The sequence below is a fragment of the Antechinus flavipes genome, chromosome 6, assembly GCF_016432865.1.
Source record: "Antechinus flavipes isolate AdamAnt ecotype Samford, QLD, Australia chromosome 6, AdamAnt_v2, whole genome shotgun sequence".
Lineage (NCBI taxonomy): Eukaryota > Metazoa > Chordata > Mammalia > Dasyuromorphia > Dasyuridae > Antechinus > Antechinus flavipes.
In genome coordinates, this window is record NC_067403.1 from 138,767,565 (window position 1) to 138,784,561 (window position 16,997).

Sequence of the window (16,997 nt, forward strand, 5' to 3'; positions counted from 1 at the left end):
TGTGCCATAGAAGGCGAGACATCCAGATTATGAGGCCACGGAAGATGAGACATCTGGATCACCCAGGCATGGAAGTCAAGACATCTGGAACACCAAGGCATGAGAAATTATCTAGAACATGAGACCACGTAAGATGAGACACCTGGATGACCAAGATATGAGAAATGATCTAGATCATGAGGCTATGGAAGAAGAGACACTTGGACCATCAAGACACGGGAAATGATCTAGACCAGCAAGCCATATAAGATGAGACATCTGGACTACCAAGCCTCTTGAAATGATCAAGACCACGTGGATCCAAAAGATGAGACATCTGGACCACCCAGCCACGGAAGGCAAGACATCTGGAACACTAAGACACAAGAAATGATTTAGACCATGAGGCCATGGAAGATGAGACATGTGGACCATCAAGACGAGGGAAATTATCTAGACCAGCAGGCCATGGAAAGTGAGACATCCAGACCATGAGGACACAGAAGACGAGCATCTGAACCACCAAGACACAAGAAATGATCTAGACCACCAGGTGATGGAAGGCAAGATATTCTTGACCCCCAGGCCATGGAAGGTGAGTCATCCAGACCACCAGGCCACAGAAGGCGAGACATGCAGATCATGAGGCTATGAAAGATGAGGCATCTGGACCACCCAGGCATGGAAGGCAAGATATCTGGAATACCAAGACACGAGAAATTATCTAGACCATGAAGCCATGGAAGACACCTGGACGATCAAGACATGATAAATGATCTACACCAGCAGGCCACAGAAGGTGAGATATCCAAGCTATGAGGATATGGAAGATGAGACATCTGGATCACCAAAATGTGGGAAATGATCTAGACCACCAGGCCACCGAAGGTGGCACATCCAGATCATGAGACCATGGAAGAAGACACGTCTGGACCACCAGGCCTTGGAAGTCAAGACATCTGGACCACCAAAACACTGGAAATGATTTAGACCATGAGGACACAGAATATGAGATCGGACCACCAGGCCACAAAAGATGAGACATCTGGCCCACCAGGCTATGGAATACCAGACATCTGGACCACCAAACCAAACCAGGCAAGACATCTGGAACACCAAGACACAAGAAGTTATCTAAACCACGAAGCCAGGGAAGATGAGACATCTGGACCATCAAGATGAGGGAAATGATCTAGACCACGTGGATATGGAAGGCGAGACATCTGGACTACCAATATGCAGGAAATGATCTAGACCAGCAGGCAATGGAAGGCAAGATATTCTTGACCACCAGGCCATGAAGGCGAGACATCCAGACCACCAGGCCACAGAAGGCGAGATATCCAGATCATGAGGTCATCGAAGACGAGTCATCTGGACCACCCAGCAACAGAAGGCAAGACGTCTGGTATACCAAGACACGAGAAATTATCTAGACCACGAGGCTACAGAAGACGAGACACCTGGACCATCAAGACACAAGAAATGATCTAGACCACCAGGACATGGAGGGTGATACATCTGGACCACCAAGCTCCTGAAGCCAAGACATCTGGAACACCAAGATGTGGGAAATAATCTAGAGTATGAGGCCACGGAAGATGAGAGGCCACGTGGATGAGACTTCTGTAACACCAAGACACAAGAAATGATCTAGACCATGAAACCACAGATGACAAGACAGGTGGACCACCAGACCATGGAAGGGAAGACATCTGGACCACCAAAGACGCAGGAAATGATCTAGACCACCAGGCCACCGAAGGTAAGACATCCAGACCAGGCCATGGAAGGCAAGAATCTGTACCACCAAGACATGGGGAATGATTTAGATCACCAGGCCACAAAAAGCGAGACATCCAGACCACCAGCTCATGGAAGCCAAGACATTTGGAACACCAAGACGCAGGAAATGATCTAGACCAAGAGGCCCCGGAAGGCAAGACACCTGGACCACCAAGACACGGGAAATGATCCAGACCATGAGGCCATGGAAGATGATAGGCCACTTGAATGAGACTTCTGTAACACTAAGACACGAGAAATGATCTAGACCACAAAACCATGGATGACAAGACAGCTGGACCACCAGACCATGGAAGGGAAGGCATGTGGACCACCAAGACATGGAAAATGATCTAGACCATCAGGCCACAGAAGGTGAGACATCTGGACCACCAAGACACGGGAAATTATCTAGACCACGAGGCCACAGAAGACAAGATATCTGGACCACCAGGCCACAGAAATCAAGACATCTGGAACACCAAGATGCGGAAAATGATCTATACCACAAGGCCACCAAAGGTGAGACACCTGGACCACAAAGACATGGCAAATGATCTAGAACGCCAAGCCACAGAAGACAAGACATTTGGACCACTAGGCCACAGAAGGCAAGACATCCAGACCATGAGGCCACAGAAGACAAGACATATGGACCACCAGGCCACGGACACCGAGACATCTAAAACACCAAGTCACAGGAAATGATCTAGACTACAAGGCCATGGAAGACGAGACATCTGGACAACCAGGCCATGAAAGGTGAAACAACTGAAATACCAAGACCCAGGAAATGATCTAGACCATGAGGACAAATCTAGAATTTTTTTTTCCTGGATTGAGGCTCTAGAAAAATCTAGAAAAGATTTCCCCCCCCCTTTGGCATAGAGACTGGAAAAAATATGTAGACAAAATGTTTTCTAGATTGAGGTTCTAAATAAAAATCTAGAGAAATATTTTCTGGATTGAGGTTCTAGATAAAAAGCTAGAGAAATATTTTCTGGATTGAGGTTCTAGATAAAAATCTAGAAAAGAGTTCAGTGTTTTAAACTCATTAGACTAGTTTCCCCAAACCCTTTATTTGGTCATTTTTAGCTTATGAGGAAATTTTTTTAAACATAAGATAAATAAAACATTTCTTTTTAAAACACACCATACCCTAGACTTCTCATCAATTAAACAAACATGGTTACTTTCAAAGGGATGGCTTCCACTCTGGACTCTACTCTGGTGCCACGAATGGCCTCCACTAGACACCCTCCACTCTGGAGCCATGGACGGCCTCCACTTGGGTGCCATGGACGGCCTCTGCTCTGGAGTCACGAATGTCCTCCACTATGGCTTCCACTCTGGTGCCACAGATGGCCTCCACCAGATGGCCTCCATGCTGGTGCCCCGGATGGCCTGAACTTTGACGTCCACTTTGGTGCCATTGATAGCCTCAACTCTGGACTCCACTCGTGCCACGGATGGCCTCCCCTGTGGACTCCACTCTGGTGCTACAGACAACCTCCCCTCTGGAGCCATGGACAGTCTCCACTCTGGAGCCTCAGACGGCCTTCACTTTGGCCTCCACTCTAAAGCCATGGACAGCCTCCACTGGACGGCCTCCACTAGACAACCTTCACTCTGGTGCCATGGACGGCCTCCACTCTGGAACCATGGATGGCCTCCACTCTGGAGCCATGGATGGCCTCCACTCTAGTTCCACAGATGGCCTCCACTCTGGAGCCTTGTACGGCCTCCACTGTGAAGCCACGGAGGGCCTTCACTCTGGCCTCCATTCTGGTGCCATGGACGGTCTCCACTCTGATGCCACAGACGGTCTCCACTAGACATCCACCATTCTGGACCCACGGACGGCCTCTAATCTGGATCTAAGGATGTTTTCCACTCTGGCGCCACAGACCACTCTGGAAAAATGGATGTCCTCCACTCTGGAGCCACTGATGTTTTCTACTCTGGCGCCACGGACGGCCTCCACTCTGGAGCCATGGACGGCCTCTATTCTGGAGCCACAAATGGATTCTACTAGACGGCCTCCTCTCTGGTACCACAGATGGCCTCCACTAGACAGCCTCCACTCTGGAGCCACGGACGGCCTCCATTCTGGAGCCACGAATGGCCTCCACTCTGGAGCCACAGACGGCTTCCACTCTGGTTTCCACTCTGGAGCCATGGACGGCCTCCACTCCTTTTCTTCATCCTCTTCTTTTTTTCTTCTTCTTCCTCTCCCTCCTCCTCCTCTGTCTCTTCCTTCCCCTCATTCTCATTAAAGGAATTAAATAAAATTATTATCACTATGGGCATTTAAGAAATATTTAGTATGTCTCATAGCTGATTGATATTTTATGAGCAATTTTTTTTTGAGGATAATTCTTCACTGTTATTTGAAAATATGCAAAGGAGAATTTAAAAATACTTGACAAGGACTTTAAATTTTGGTTGACATAGGAAAAAACTTCTCTAGATTGGCAGCTGCATTAATGAATACAATATGGGAGAGGCACATGAACCACCTTTCTTCTATAAGAGAAAAGATATAGTAAAAATGTGACTGTAGCAAAAGTGTCTGGAAGAAGGAGACAGAAAAAACATTTCTTCAGAAGAGTTAGTAGAGAATACATGGATAATAATGGAGCTACAAAAAAGGTAGATAAGAGACTACTCCATAACTTTAAAAAGAATCTCTAATTTTTAAATGCTTCTTGAATACAAAAGCAGCTTAGTTTAAAAAAAAAAAAAAACCCAACAACCCATAAGTTTAAGTAATGGGGATTGAGTCTCATTCCATCAAACTTTTGGCAGTCTTTCTTTCCTCCTATAACTACAATTTCTTCCCCTGTGGTGTTCTTGTTCTTCTTTAAAATAATATAAAGGTTCTCTCTGGGAGAAAGTGCAGGTTTCTCGGGGAGGTTTTCTGGAGGCAGCTTTAGTTTCAGTTCAGATCAATAATTACCCCAAATGCAGCCAGCTGGTAAAAATACAAATGTTTATTTCTCCTTCCAAGTCTTGTCTCTTTCCTTGGGCCCAGATAGCTAGATTCTTGTCTCTCTCTCTGCTTGGTTCCAAGAGCTCCCTCCGAATGTCTCCAAATCCAAAGGTTTTGTCCTTCAGTCCTCCAGATAGCCAAATGGAAAATGGAATGGATCTCTCTCTTGCCTCGGAGAGAGGGCTTCTGGCTCTCAATCTCCAATATAGCCCGGTTAGCTTTTCTTAGAGGCCTCTCTCTCTCTCCTTGGTTCTAAGAGCTCTTGCAGTTTTGTCCTTTGCTTCTGCTCTACTTTCTTCAGTCTTCAATCCAGCTCCACTCTTCATGTAATTCCACTGAAATCTGCCCGAGAGCCTCTGTCTGTTTCTTTTATATGAGAGGAATTGTGGGATATGAGAGAGAGGGATTATGGGTTTTCTCCCATAGTGCTTTCTGGCCCTAAGAGCTTCAAGGGAGGTGTGAATTCACAAAGTTACCAAGTTTACTTTGTGAATCTCCCATACTTGTGAACTCCAATGAGTAAAGGTGTGAACACAAGCATTGTATCAATTAGTTCTACTTGGTACCTTGTTTCAGGTTCTGGCCCAAAACATCTTCTTGTAAGATCAGATCAATAATCTATCAACTCTAATGAGTTAGCAGTTTGTAAAGATTCCAACATTCCCCCATATCCTCCCAACATTTTACTCTGCCAAGCTTCAACCATGGATTGTTTCCAGCTTCTACTATCTTCTCTACTACTCAAATGCTCTCATTGAAATTAGAGAAAATCATGAAAGCATTCTGGCTGGGTCCAGAACAGATTTATACTTAATAATTTCAATTGGTCCCTTACTGTGGCAAGTTAATTCTTTTAGATTTCCTTAATTAATTTCTTCAAATCTGGCCCCAGACACTTACTAGCTATGCAATCTTGGAGAAGTCACTTTATCCTGTTTTCCTAACTGTTAAAATGATCTGAAGAAGGCAATAGCAAACCATTCCAGTATCTTTGCCAAGAAAACTCCAAATAAGTTCATTAAGAGTCAGATGTGACTGAAATAACTCAGCAACAACAAATTAAATCCTTATTCCACTCACCTCAGTGGCTAATGTCAGTCCTTCATTCCTAAGAACCTTGCCTTATGTTTCACTGAAAAAAATTTGCAACTATTTGCCTTTATAAACTCAAGTGTATTGTATAACTTCTTTTAAAAAAAAAAAATATTTCCCCCAGTTATATGTAGAAATAACATTGGGGGGGGGGAGGGAGAGGGTTATACATGTACATTCTTTTTTTTTTTTTTTTTTTAATATTTCCTTATGAATCATGTTGGGAGAGAAAAATCAGAACAAAAGGGAAAAACCATGAGAGAAAAAATAAAAACAGAAAAAAGTGAACATAGCATGTATTGATTTACATTCAGTCTTCATGGTTCTTTCTCTAATTTGGTTGGCATTTTCCATCCAAAGTTTATTGGGGTTGACTTGGATCACTGAACCACCAAGAAGAAGCAAGTCTGTCATAGTTGATCATCACACCATTTTGCTGTTGCTGTGTACAAAGTTTTCTTATTACTATTGCATGACTTCTTAGCTTATCATCCATGAACTCAGGTGGTCAACAATCTCTGCCTCCCCCAGTAACACGGATCAAAGGAATGAGCCACCATGCAAGTCAATAGTGACTTAAGGTGGTACATTCCCTTCCTACTCACTCATACAAAGCAGAAGACAATGAGATAAGAAATCTGTAAGAATAAGAAAAAAAGACCAAGCATAGAAAGTCACAGCTAAAATGTAAATACATCTTAGGGTGGGATTACAGGCTCATACATTCAATGCTGCATAGGTCATTAATTCCAACCCTATCAGCTGCAACCCAACTGCAGCACAAAGAGTGATTTGTTTAAGCACAGATATAGATAGAGCAGGGATCCAAAGTTCCTTTAAATCCAAATAAATATACTTTCTACTGTCCCAGTAATTGTTTTTATTCTTAAATAGGAAGTCTTCCAAAATTTTGCAAATAGATTAATATCTACATTATGAGTCAGCTCCAAAGTCAAAAAGAATATTGTACTCAAAAAGAGTATTGCAGTGCATAGTGTGCCAGGACTAGAGTCAGGAAGACTCATCTTTCTCATCTGATCCTGGGCAAGTTACTTAACCTTATTGACTCACTTAACCTTATTAACTCAGTTTCTTTTTCTGTAAAATGAGATGGAGAAGGAAATGACAAACCACTCCAGTATCTTTGCAAAACAAACAAACAAACAAACAAACCCAAATAGGGCCACAAAGAATAGTGATGTGTTTGAGGTTCAACATTAAATGATGAGATTAATATATATGCCAAATGAGAAGAGCAATTAGCTCCAAATGTTGAGATTTAGAACCAATTGTTGGGTTCAGTCACATTGAACAAGATAAGGTGAAATCTTTCAAGACAGTTGTGAAAATCGAGTAAAGCTTCATCTATTTCAAAGTTTGAGTAGGCCTGAAGGACTTTAAGCATTAAGTCAAGGACATACTTAAAGTCCTCCCTGTTATCCCCCTAAGGGCATACTTAAGCCCCCTTCTTGTTATCCTCCCTATTTCAGCCAAATATGGGCACCTATGTACTTATTGGTCAAGTTCAATTTCTCAGCCAATAAGGATGAGGGTCAGTGGTGGGAGGGGGAATTTGTATTAGGGATTGTCGATCCTGCCCCCTAAGGTGCTTCCACCCACACAACATGAAGAATTTACAATGGCCATTCTCTGCCCAAAATGAAGAGGTAAAATTACCAAGGAAAGCAGTTTGGAAGAATCCATTAAAGGAATATATTATGAAGTATGAGTATGCCATTGACTGGCAAGGCTAAATCCATAGAGTATTTTTTTGTTAAGTTATGCCCTAAAAGAGTTAGAGAAAAAAACACCATGAGACATAGGGGAGGGAATGGGAAGAAAGACTTCATAAGGCAGAGGAAATTTAACCTCTGGGATTTGACATAACTTGGCTTTCTGATTAGATACTGTAAGGTGGGGTTGCCTAAAACCTCCACAGTGGGTGGGACTGTAATGTTTAGTTGATTCGAATCAGTACCTTTTTTTTGCTTGCCTCAGGGAGTAATCTTATCAGTACTTCAGGCTTTCTCTGCCAACCCCACCTAATGACCCAGGATCTCATCAGTTAAACTGAAAATGAGTGAACAACAAAAAAATACCACTCATTTATTCATTTAACATATGCTTCTTTTAGTCAGTGTTTTTGAACTTTTTACCAGTTTGTGCTTGGTTTCTCCAATCAGATTATCAACTCTTTGAAAGCTAGGGCCATTTGTCTCATTTGTCTTCAAATTTCTGCCATTACTTTGATTTACAGTTAGGATATGCTTAAGAAATATTTGATTAATTGGCAAGGAGCCTGAGTTTCTTGAAAATCTAGCACTGAACTCCCCAAAGGATATCACTTTAATTCATGTTATTTCACTAATCTTCATGCAATGTTGAAAACTAAAGCTGGACCTAACTGCAGCTCAAATTAGCAATGGCAATAGTGGCTCCTGCTTTATTTAGCTATTAGGAAAAACTATAAGGATTGTAATGTCTGTGGCTGATTAGTTGGCAAAAGAAACTATTCTCTTGGACCATAGCAGCTTTGTTGGACCTCATAAAACTGTTTGTAAAATCCATTTCTCAGAACTTAAGTGTTCAGCTTAATCAAGGTCGATGTTTTAATAACAAAAGGTATCCTGTACTCAGCTTTGGACAGGCTAGTATCATTCATTAGCAGCTCTATTTTCATACAAAGATTACATTGGGCAAAATATCTTTTGTGTAAAACATTTTCCTTTTTGGTAAACTTTTTTTTTTCTTGCTAATCTTGCAGATGTATAACATTCGCTTTCCACATTAGAAATCAATCCTTGGAATAAGAAATGATGCTAGTTAGATATCTGAGATTCTGAGCAATCTCAAGAGCAATCATTTCATGCTCCTAGAAAATATCCTGAAAAGTCATTAGATCTGAATGTAATCTTCAGTGACTTACATAGACTCAAGGGAGTCTTATGATCAGCATATAAACCAAGTGGGATTCAGAGCTAGAGAAGACAGGACTGAAGGTGGGAGCTCAAGCTCTCGGAGCCAAGGAGAGAGAGATTCATTTTCATCTTCATCAGCCTTGTGGTGGCTGGCCTGTCCTCCTGCATTTTCTCCACTGAAACCAAGTTCCTCTGAAGGCCACGAGAAAGCTAGCTGAGCACCAGGCGAAGGAGACAATAAAGACTTTTGGACTTTTAACACCTGACTGTGATTACTCTGTTGAAAAGAAGGCTGCTCCAAAGACCCCAAGAAAACTGAACAAAGAACACTACAGCTGAGTGCAAGATAGACTGGAGTGAGGAGAAATGGATCCAGTCTGATAGCAATAGAAGAGATAAATAGATTGCAACATTGTTTGATGGAATAAATGACTGAATAATATGATAAAACAAAAAAGCCAAAATAGGAAAGTAGCAAAGGTGATAAGGAAGGGAATTACTATACTTGTTTTTTGATATTGCATTTTTCCTATTTCCACAGGACCCTGAAAACAGGACATTTGTGTGTGTGTGTGTGTGTGTGTGTGTGTGTGTGTGTGTGTGTGTGTTATTTTTAGCTCTCCTTGAACCAAAAAAGGGGGGGGGGGGAATGTAATCACTGTCCCTAGCTTGTCAGCTTTTCATAAAAGGAACGGAAAGCAGAGCTCTCAGCAAGCTTCATAAAACACAGGATTTATGGGAAAGCTTTCATCTATATCCATTTAAAATGTTCCCTGCCAGGCAGCTGATGGTGGATGGAAATCATCATTTGAAAAGGTCTTACTTTAAGGACTGGATACACTGTCTCATATGTTGTTTCAGTTCTTCATCCTTTTCATAGGACTCAAGTATAGTGTGGGCTTCATCATGGTGATAGCAGTAGATTTTATAGATGTCTTCAAGTGGACTTTTAATTTGCAAGAAGATTCTCCCTATTAAAGGAAAAACCAAATCAAAAGGATATTAGGCTTAAACTCAAATACCACCTAACAATTTGATTATTATTTTACAATATTAGAAAAGTGTGAAAAGGTTTTTAGTCTCCACTTCCAGTAAGTGAGTAATAGTGCTCTGAGAAAAATAGCGAAGGAGGGAAAAAAAAAGAAGAGAGGAGAAGATAAAGAAGATACAGAAGGGAGCAAAAGAGAGGAGAAAGAAAGGAAAGAAAGCAGGAGAGAAAAAGAAAAAAACAGGAAATAAAGAAATAAAAAATAATGGAATTCTGGATTTCTTAGCTATGCTTTTATCTATTCTATAAGGACTAAAAGAGGATAGGATCAAAAATTGGGGACTTGGTGGACATATTGCCATTTCAGAGTTCATGCTTCCCTAACTATTTTGGGAAATGATCTTATAATATCAATAGAAATCCTATTTTCTGATAATATCTGAAAACTATTCTAATTCTATTTGAAATGCTAAATATTATTTTTTTTAAATGGATTTAGAAAATGTCCCCATACAAAAATGATAGCAGGGTTAAACCTGTGAAAACAATTTTGAGGGAGTGGATTGGATTTATATAACTTTTTTCATAGACATTTGAGGATCTATTAAATCCTATTTTGCAATGATCACTGGGCAAATCACTTAACTTTAGACAACTTCTCATATCACAAGGGAGGAAACTGAAGTCCAGAAAATAGTGATTTGCTCGTCATAAATGAAGTAGCTAGTAAGTAGCAGAGTAAGAATTCAAACATTTTCATGCAATTCAAACATCAACTATTGTCCTTCCTTTCTTTGGAAGAGAACCAATGATGTCACAGGGCAATGTGTTGACTCAAAATTTGGACTTAAATGAGTCATCATAATCAGAAGTCCAACGTCAAGAGAAAAGTCAGGATGACTGGTGAGGAGACCAGGATACAGTGGATGATCTTGATGTCTTTAATGCCTGACCAAACTCCAAGTACTCTTCAACTGCCTTTGTAGCTGTTGGAACAAATTGTTCTCATCTGCCTATTCTGCTGGGGAAGTCTTCAAATGCTTGAGGTAGATATTTCCCTAATTCATCAGTGGCTTTGTGGCCGATTTATTATCCTTAACTTGATTTAGCACATCTAAACTGGGGTGTGGCCACTATACTGTGCATGCTACAACTGTAATTACCTGTGTGATAGAGGACAAGTATCCCTATTGTGTAGGGCTGAGGTTCCTCATCTGTAAAATAAGGGTGTTGAACTAGATGGACTTTGAGATCAGTTCTTGATTTTAATTTCTAATTCTATAATCCCTATACTCTTAAAAAATCTTACTTTTTATTATTATCATAATATTATTATTATATATTTTATTACTTTTATTCATATTTTGTTTTTATATCATTTTTAAAAAATCATTCCTAGTAAAAATATCTTAAAAGAAAGAAGAAAAAAATCAGTACAAGGAAATTAATCAACATTTATCAAGCATTGGTCCCCCCCCCCCCATCGTTTTTTCCATTTCCCCTCGTTCACTGTAGAAAAAAAAGATAGAAAGAAAAAAGCATAGGACTTTTTGATCATGTAAGAGCAGTTGAGCAAAATAAATATCCTCATTGGTCATGTCTAAAAAGACATTTTTCATTCAGTATATTTGTCCATTATCTCTTTTTCATGAAAACAGCAGCATTTTCTTCACTAGACCTCTGGAATTATGATTAATCATCAAGTTGATCAGAGTTTTTATGTTCCTAAGAACTATTCATTTTTAAAATATTGATGTTTAAATTATTCTGTTCACTCACTCTGCATTAATTCATTAAAATATTTCCATGACTCTTTGAAAACATTTCTTTCCTCATATCGTAAAGCAAAATAGAATTCCATTCAATTCATATACACAATTTGTTCATCCATTGCCCAGTATAGAGGCACACCTTTAGTTTCCAGGTCTTTGCAAAAAAACAAAAACAAAAACAAAAACAAAAACTGCTATTTTTGAACACATAGAAACATCTTCTCTTTTCTTTAATTTTTCTATTTTTTCCACTTCATCATGTGACTATGTCTATAGTTAGGGTATAAACTGATCTTTCAAAAATGATTTCTGATTCAACCAACCATTCACTGAAACATTTGGTCAAACTAATATGCCCAGCTGGGAGCTAAGAGAAATGCAACAAAAGTATATGAGACAGTTTGTGGCCTTAGAATGTTTGCAATCCAATTGATTGATGCAAATTAAAATCACTTGAAGATTTCACCTCATTATCATTAAATTGGCAAAGATGAGGGTTTCAATCTGCAGTATAAACATCTCAATGAAATACTGAGTCCAATTAAATATTATTTATCATATAGGTGAGACACTGAGCTGGAAATATTTACAAGGTGGAAGAGACTTAGATATCAAGGGAAAAGCACAGAAAGAAGAAAAATCCATAATGTCTTACAATTTCCTACCCCAAAATCCATTATAAATGTTCAAACTCAATTTCACACTGATCAAAACCTGTGATTTCATTGGTGAGGAATACCTATCAAAGATGATTTACAAAAAAAAAAGTTGTAAATAATAAATAAAAATATGTGTAGTCTTAGAAATTTATCTGGGCCCCTATGAGATTAAATGACTAGGTGAGGGTTACAGAATCAGTATATATCAGAGGCAGGCTTCAATCCTCATTTTTTCTGACTCAAAAACGAACTCTCTTGCTACCACTGACTCCTGACCCATCTCTTTAGTAGACCTATCCCAAAAAAAAGATAAAATCAGTCTGGAATGATCTTTATGCTCCAGTACATATGAGAAATAGTTTAAATGGCAAAGATTTTTTTTTTTAATTATGAAGCAATCAATATTGGAGAAGACTGCGGGAGAGGTAACAGTTGTTACTGGTGAACCTCTAAGTTGTTTCAACCACTGGACCATGTTCCAAGGAGGTAAATAACAGAAAATTCCCATGTATGCTGTAGTGTCAATAGCAGAACACTTTGTGATAGCAAAGAAATTAAAACCAAATTGATATCCTTCAATTGGAGAATATTTCTACATTCATCATGCTGCACAAGAAAAAAATCAGATCAAAAAGGAAAAAAAATGAGAAATAACCAAGCAAACAGCAATAAAAAAGGTGAAAATATTATATTTGATTTCCACCCTACCCCCATCCCTGTAGTCCCCATATTACTCTGTCTGGATGCAAATGACTCTCTATCACAAGTCTATTGGAATTGATATGAATCACTTCATTGTTGAAAAGATCCAAATCCATCACAGTTAATTGTAGAGAACCAAACTCTGAAAAGGTGTACTTGAATCAAGGACAGCAGGGTACCTATAGTTAAGCATTTACTCAGTGTGAGATAATAGTTCTCTAAACATATATTTAATATGATACGGTGATGTAATGGTTTCTGGTGCTCAGTGTGTTGTAGTGATATAATCGTACTGCTGAGGTATTTAAGGGAGTCTCAGACACAGAAGAGCTCTCTCAGCCACAGACACAGAGAAGACTTAAGACTCCAGATTCCAGACTCCAGACCCCATTTTTGATCAGCCTCGTGGTAGCCCTCCTGCCTTCATCACTCTTCCACTAAGCCCAAGGATTCAGCTGGTGCTAAGGTCCTCTAGAAAGCTAGCCCAGACAGTACAGTTAATCATCACATAATCTTATTACTGTATACAATATTTTCTTGATTCTACCCACTTCATTTAGCATCAGTTTATCTAAGTCTCTCCAGACCTTTCTAAAATCAGCCTGCTCATCATTTCTTATAAAACAATACTATTCCATTACATTCATATGCCATAACTAATTCAACCACATTCACACAGTTTCCAGTTCTTTGATATTACAAAAAGGACTATTACAAACATTTTTGTACATGCGATCTTTTCCCTTTTTTATGATCTCTAGTATACAGATCTAGTAGAGACATTGCTAGGTCAAAGGGTATGTACTGTTTGATAGTCCTTTGGGCATAGTTCAAAATTGCTCTCCAGAATGGTTGGATCAATTCACAACTCCACCAACAATGTATTAGTGTTCAACATTTACCGTTATCTTTTCTTGTTGTCTTGGTCAATCTGAGAGATGTGAAATAGTACCTCAGAGTTAGTTGTGTTAATTTGCATTTCTCTAATCAATTGGGATTTAGGTCATTTGTCCATATGACTAGAAATAGCTTTAATTACTTCATCTGAAAGTTCATCTGTTCATATCCTTTGAATATCAATTGGAGAATGGCTAGTATTCTTATAACTTTAAGTCAATTCTCTATATATTTTAGAATTGAGGCCTTTGTCAGAACACTTGGGTGTAAAATTTTTTTCTCAGTTTTTTGCTTCCCTTCTAATCTTGGCTGTATTGGTTTTGTTTTGTAATCTCCTTTTTTTAATATGATTCCACATACATAAATATATAAAATAGTTATACAAATTAAACACTTACTGATATTAATAATAATAAAAAATCATATTTTACCATTTATTAAAGATGAAAGCAAATTTGCATGCTAATGAGATAGATATATTTGTTTATTTTAATAGAAAGAATCAAATCTTTGTGAAATATTTGATAATTTTTATTGTTGCCAAATTTTTCATGACCCCACCCACATTCAGTTAAGCTACTGTATATGGAGACATTACCCACAGTGTAAGAAGCTTTGGTGTAGGGTATATAATATATAATATATAATGTCAGGTTGGCACCTTCTATTCAATTTTTAGTCTTAATAAGTACCTGGGGAATCTGGAAAGTTGTGACTTGCCTAGAGTCTTGGGGCAAGAATGTGTCAGAGGTAAGAATTCAATCCAGGGCTCCTTTTATAGGTGACATAGTGACTGGAGGGTTGGACTTTAAGTCAGGAAGACATGAATTCAAATCTAGCTTCCAACACTTACTAGCTGTATGACACTAGGCAATTCACTTAACATTTGTAGGGCTCAGTTTTCTCAACTGTAAAATGGAGACAGTAATAGCACAAACATCCCAGGGTTGTTGTGAGGATAAAAAGAAATATTTGTAGAGATTTTTATAAATCTTGAAGTGCTAAAATTGGTGATTTTAGCCAGTGGCCAAGCATGACATTGTCAGGGAAGATATTTGACTCCCCTGCAAGTCCTACCAGTGTATTTGGCTTCAGAATATCATAGGTGAACCAAAATATCTTGCAATAAAAAGTGATTTCGTTTCCATGGTAACATAACTCAAGGCCTCTTTTCTTTAGTAGTGAAGGATGACTGCCTTGTCTGATGTGTGTTGGTTTGAAGGCAGGATTAGAGTGCTATACATGAATAAATCCAAAGCCAAGCAGGTTAATTTCACTTGGGACTGCTTGCATATAAATAGCATTGTAGGACACTTACTAATTTCACCACCAGCAGTACTCATACATAGCTTTCTTCACCCCACCCTCTAAACATTATCCACCAAAGCAAGAAACTAAAGTTATCCTCTCTTTATTTTCTGAACTATTCCTCTATCTGTATGTATATGTATATATATGCTGAAATGATAACAAGAACAAATAAATACATCATGACTTTTTCTTTTTACAAATAAAAAACTCCAGTCCATCCTTAAAATTTAATTTATTGACAATGCACTAATATTTCATTTTTATATTGTCAAAAAAATATTTCTCTCTCTAATCAGTCCCCCTCAAAGCTCTAAACAAAAGAAAACGGGGAAACAAACTTGATGTGGATCTCAGTGTTCATGGCTAGTTAGAGAAAGGGATCATTTAAAAAATTTGGAAAGAAACTGAAAATTTAATAATTATTTAAAACCAGAAATCACTGACTATCTAAAAACTACACAAAATGATCATGAGTGGGGAACAGCTAAAAGTTTGAGGTGAATCTTCATTTCTCTAGCTATTTCTATTGTCATATATCTCCAAGGAAACCTAGACATTGATCAGTTATTGATTTTTTTTAATGCTTTGAGGATTCTTACTTTTATCCTACTACTTCTCTGACAGAGAAATCAACTTCTTCTTCACTAATACAAATACTAGGTGATTACATTTGATGGAGTTTATAGCTGCTGACCTATTTTGGCAATGATCCAAGTCCTTTCTTTCTACAAATGTATTGATAGTCTCCTTAGTAATATTTACTTTGACTTCCTGTATACCTTTGTTGTGGGTGGGAATTTTTATAATCAATAAAATCGTTCGGCATTAGGAGCTTTCTGATGTTTCTCAATTTATGATTGGCTAGAAGTGGGTTAATTATACCAACCTTTCCTTTCTCAAATCTGCTTCTAAAGTGAATGTTTTATTGACTGCCTCTGTCTGAGATGGAGTGCACAGTAGATAGAGAAGCAACCAAAGAGATAAGAATATCTGGGTTCAAGTCCCACCTTTGATACATACAAGCTGGGAAACCCTGAACAAGTGAGGCAGTAGTAGTATAGTAGACAGAGTCCTAGAGCTTGGAGTAGGAAGATATGAGTTTAGATGTACTAGCAGTATGATCCTGGACATCACTTAAACCTCTCTCACCCTCAGTTTCCTAATCTATAAAATGCGAAAAACATCTACCTCACAGTGTTGTTATGAGAATCAGATGAGATAGTTTATGTAAAGTACATTGTAAACATTAAGGAACTATATAAATGCTACTTATTATAATTGTTAGTTCTTAATGTATCGATATAGAGCAACTAAGACTAAAAGTTGAAAAGCTAAAATTTCCATTCTGCTTACAGGGAAGAAAATCACCATGGTATGGTGGATAAAGAAGTAACCCTGTTACTAGGAAGATTCAGATTCAAATCCTACCTAGGACACATTTTGGTGACATGACCTTCTCAGGGTCCCACACAACTATCTAAGACTAGATATTGAAGAGCAAATTCTGATCTGGATCGGTAGAAATTTCCACAAAGGAATTCCCTTATACTAATGAAAAAAGGGGAAAAATATTTCCCATCAACCTTACCTTCTTTGGCCAATATATACTAGAATTGTAGAATCTGAGTTGGAAGGAACCTTAGAAGCCTTGGAGCAAACCTATACCTTACCAAGAATCTCTCTTATGTTGCTAATTGTTTTAAGCATTTAACTTCCCTCCTCTCTAATAGCTACTATTTATACAGTACTTTAGAGTTTTCAAAATTAATTGAACTATCTGGTTGCCTTGGTCTTACAACTCTCTCTGTTCTTGTCTAGTTTGTCCTCTTTCCCTCAAGTCCTAAAGAAGGTAATGGTCTTCTTCTTGTTAAAGCTAATCCATGTTTACCCTCAATTCCATCT

At 38.6% G+C, this 16,997-nt stretch overlaps 1 protein-coding gene across 1 annotated transcript in view; it reads right to left on the reverse strand.

The window, feature by feature from the left end:
* ARHGEF38 (Rho guanine nucleotide exchange factor 38) overlaps nucleotides 1–16,997 on the reverse strand; it is a 134,926-nt gene that overhangs the window by 70,440 nt on the left and 47,489 nt on the right. The window contains exon 4 of the mRNA XM_051967447.1: nucleotides 9,590–9,737. Coding sequence (XP_051823407.1) covers nucleotides 9,590–9,737 — 148 coding nt within the window. The remainder of the gene's footprint in view (nucleotides 1–9,589; nucleotides 9,738–16,997) is intronic.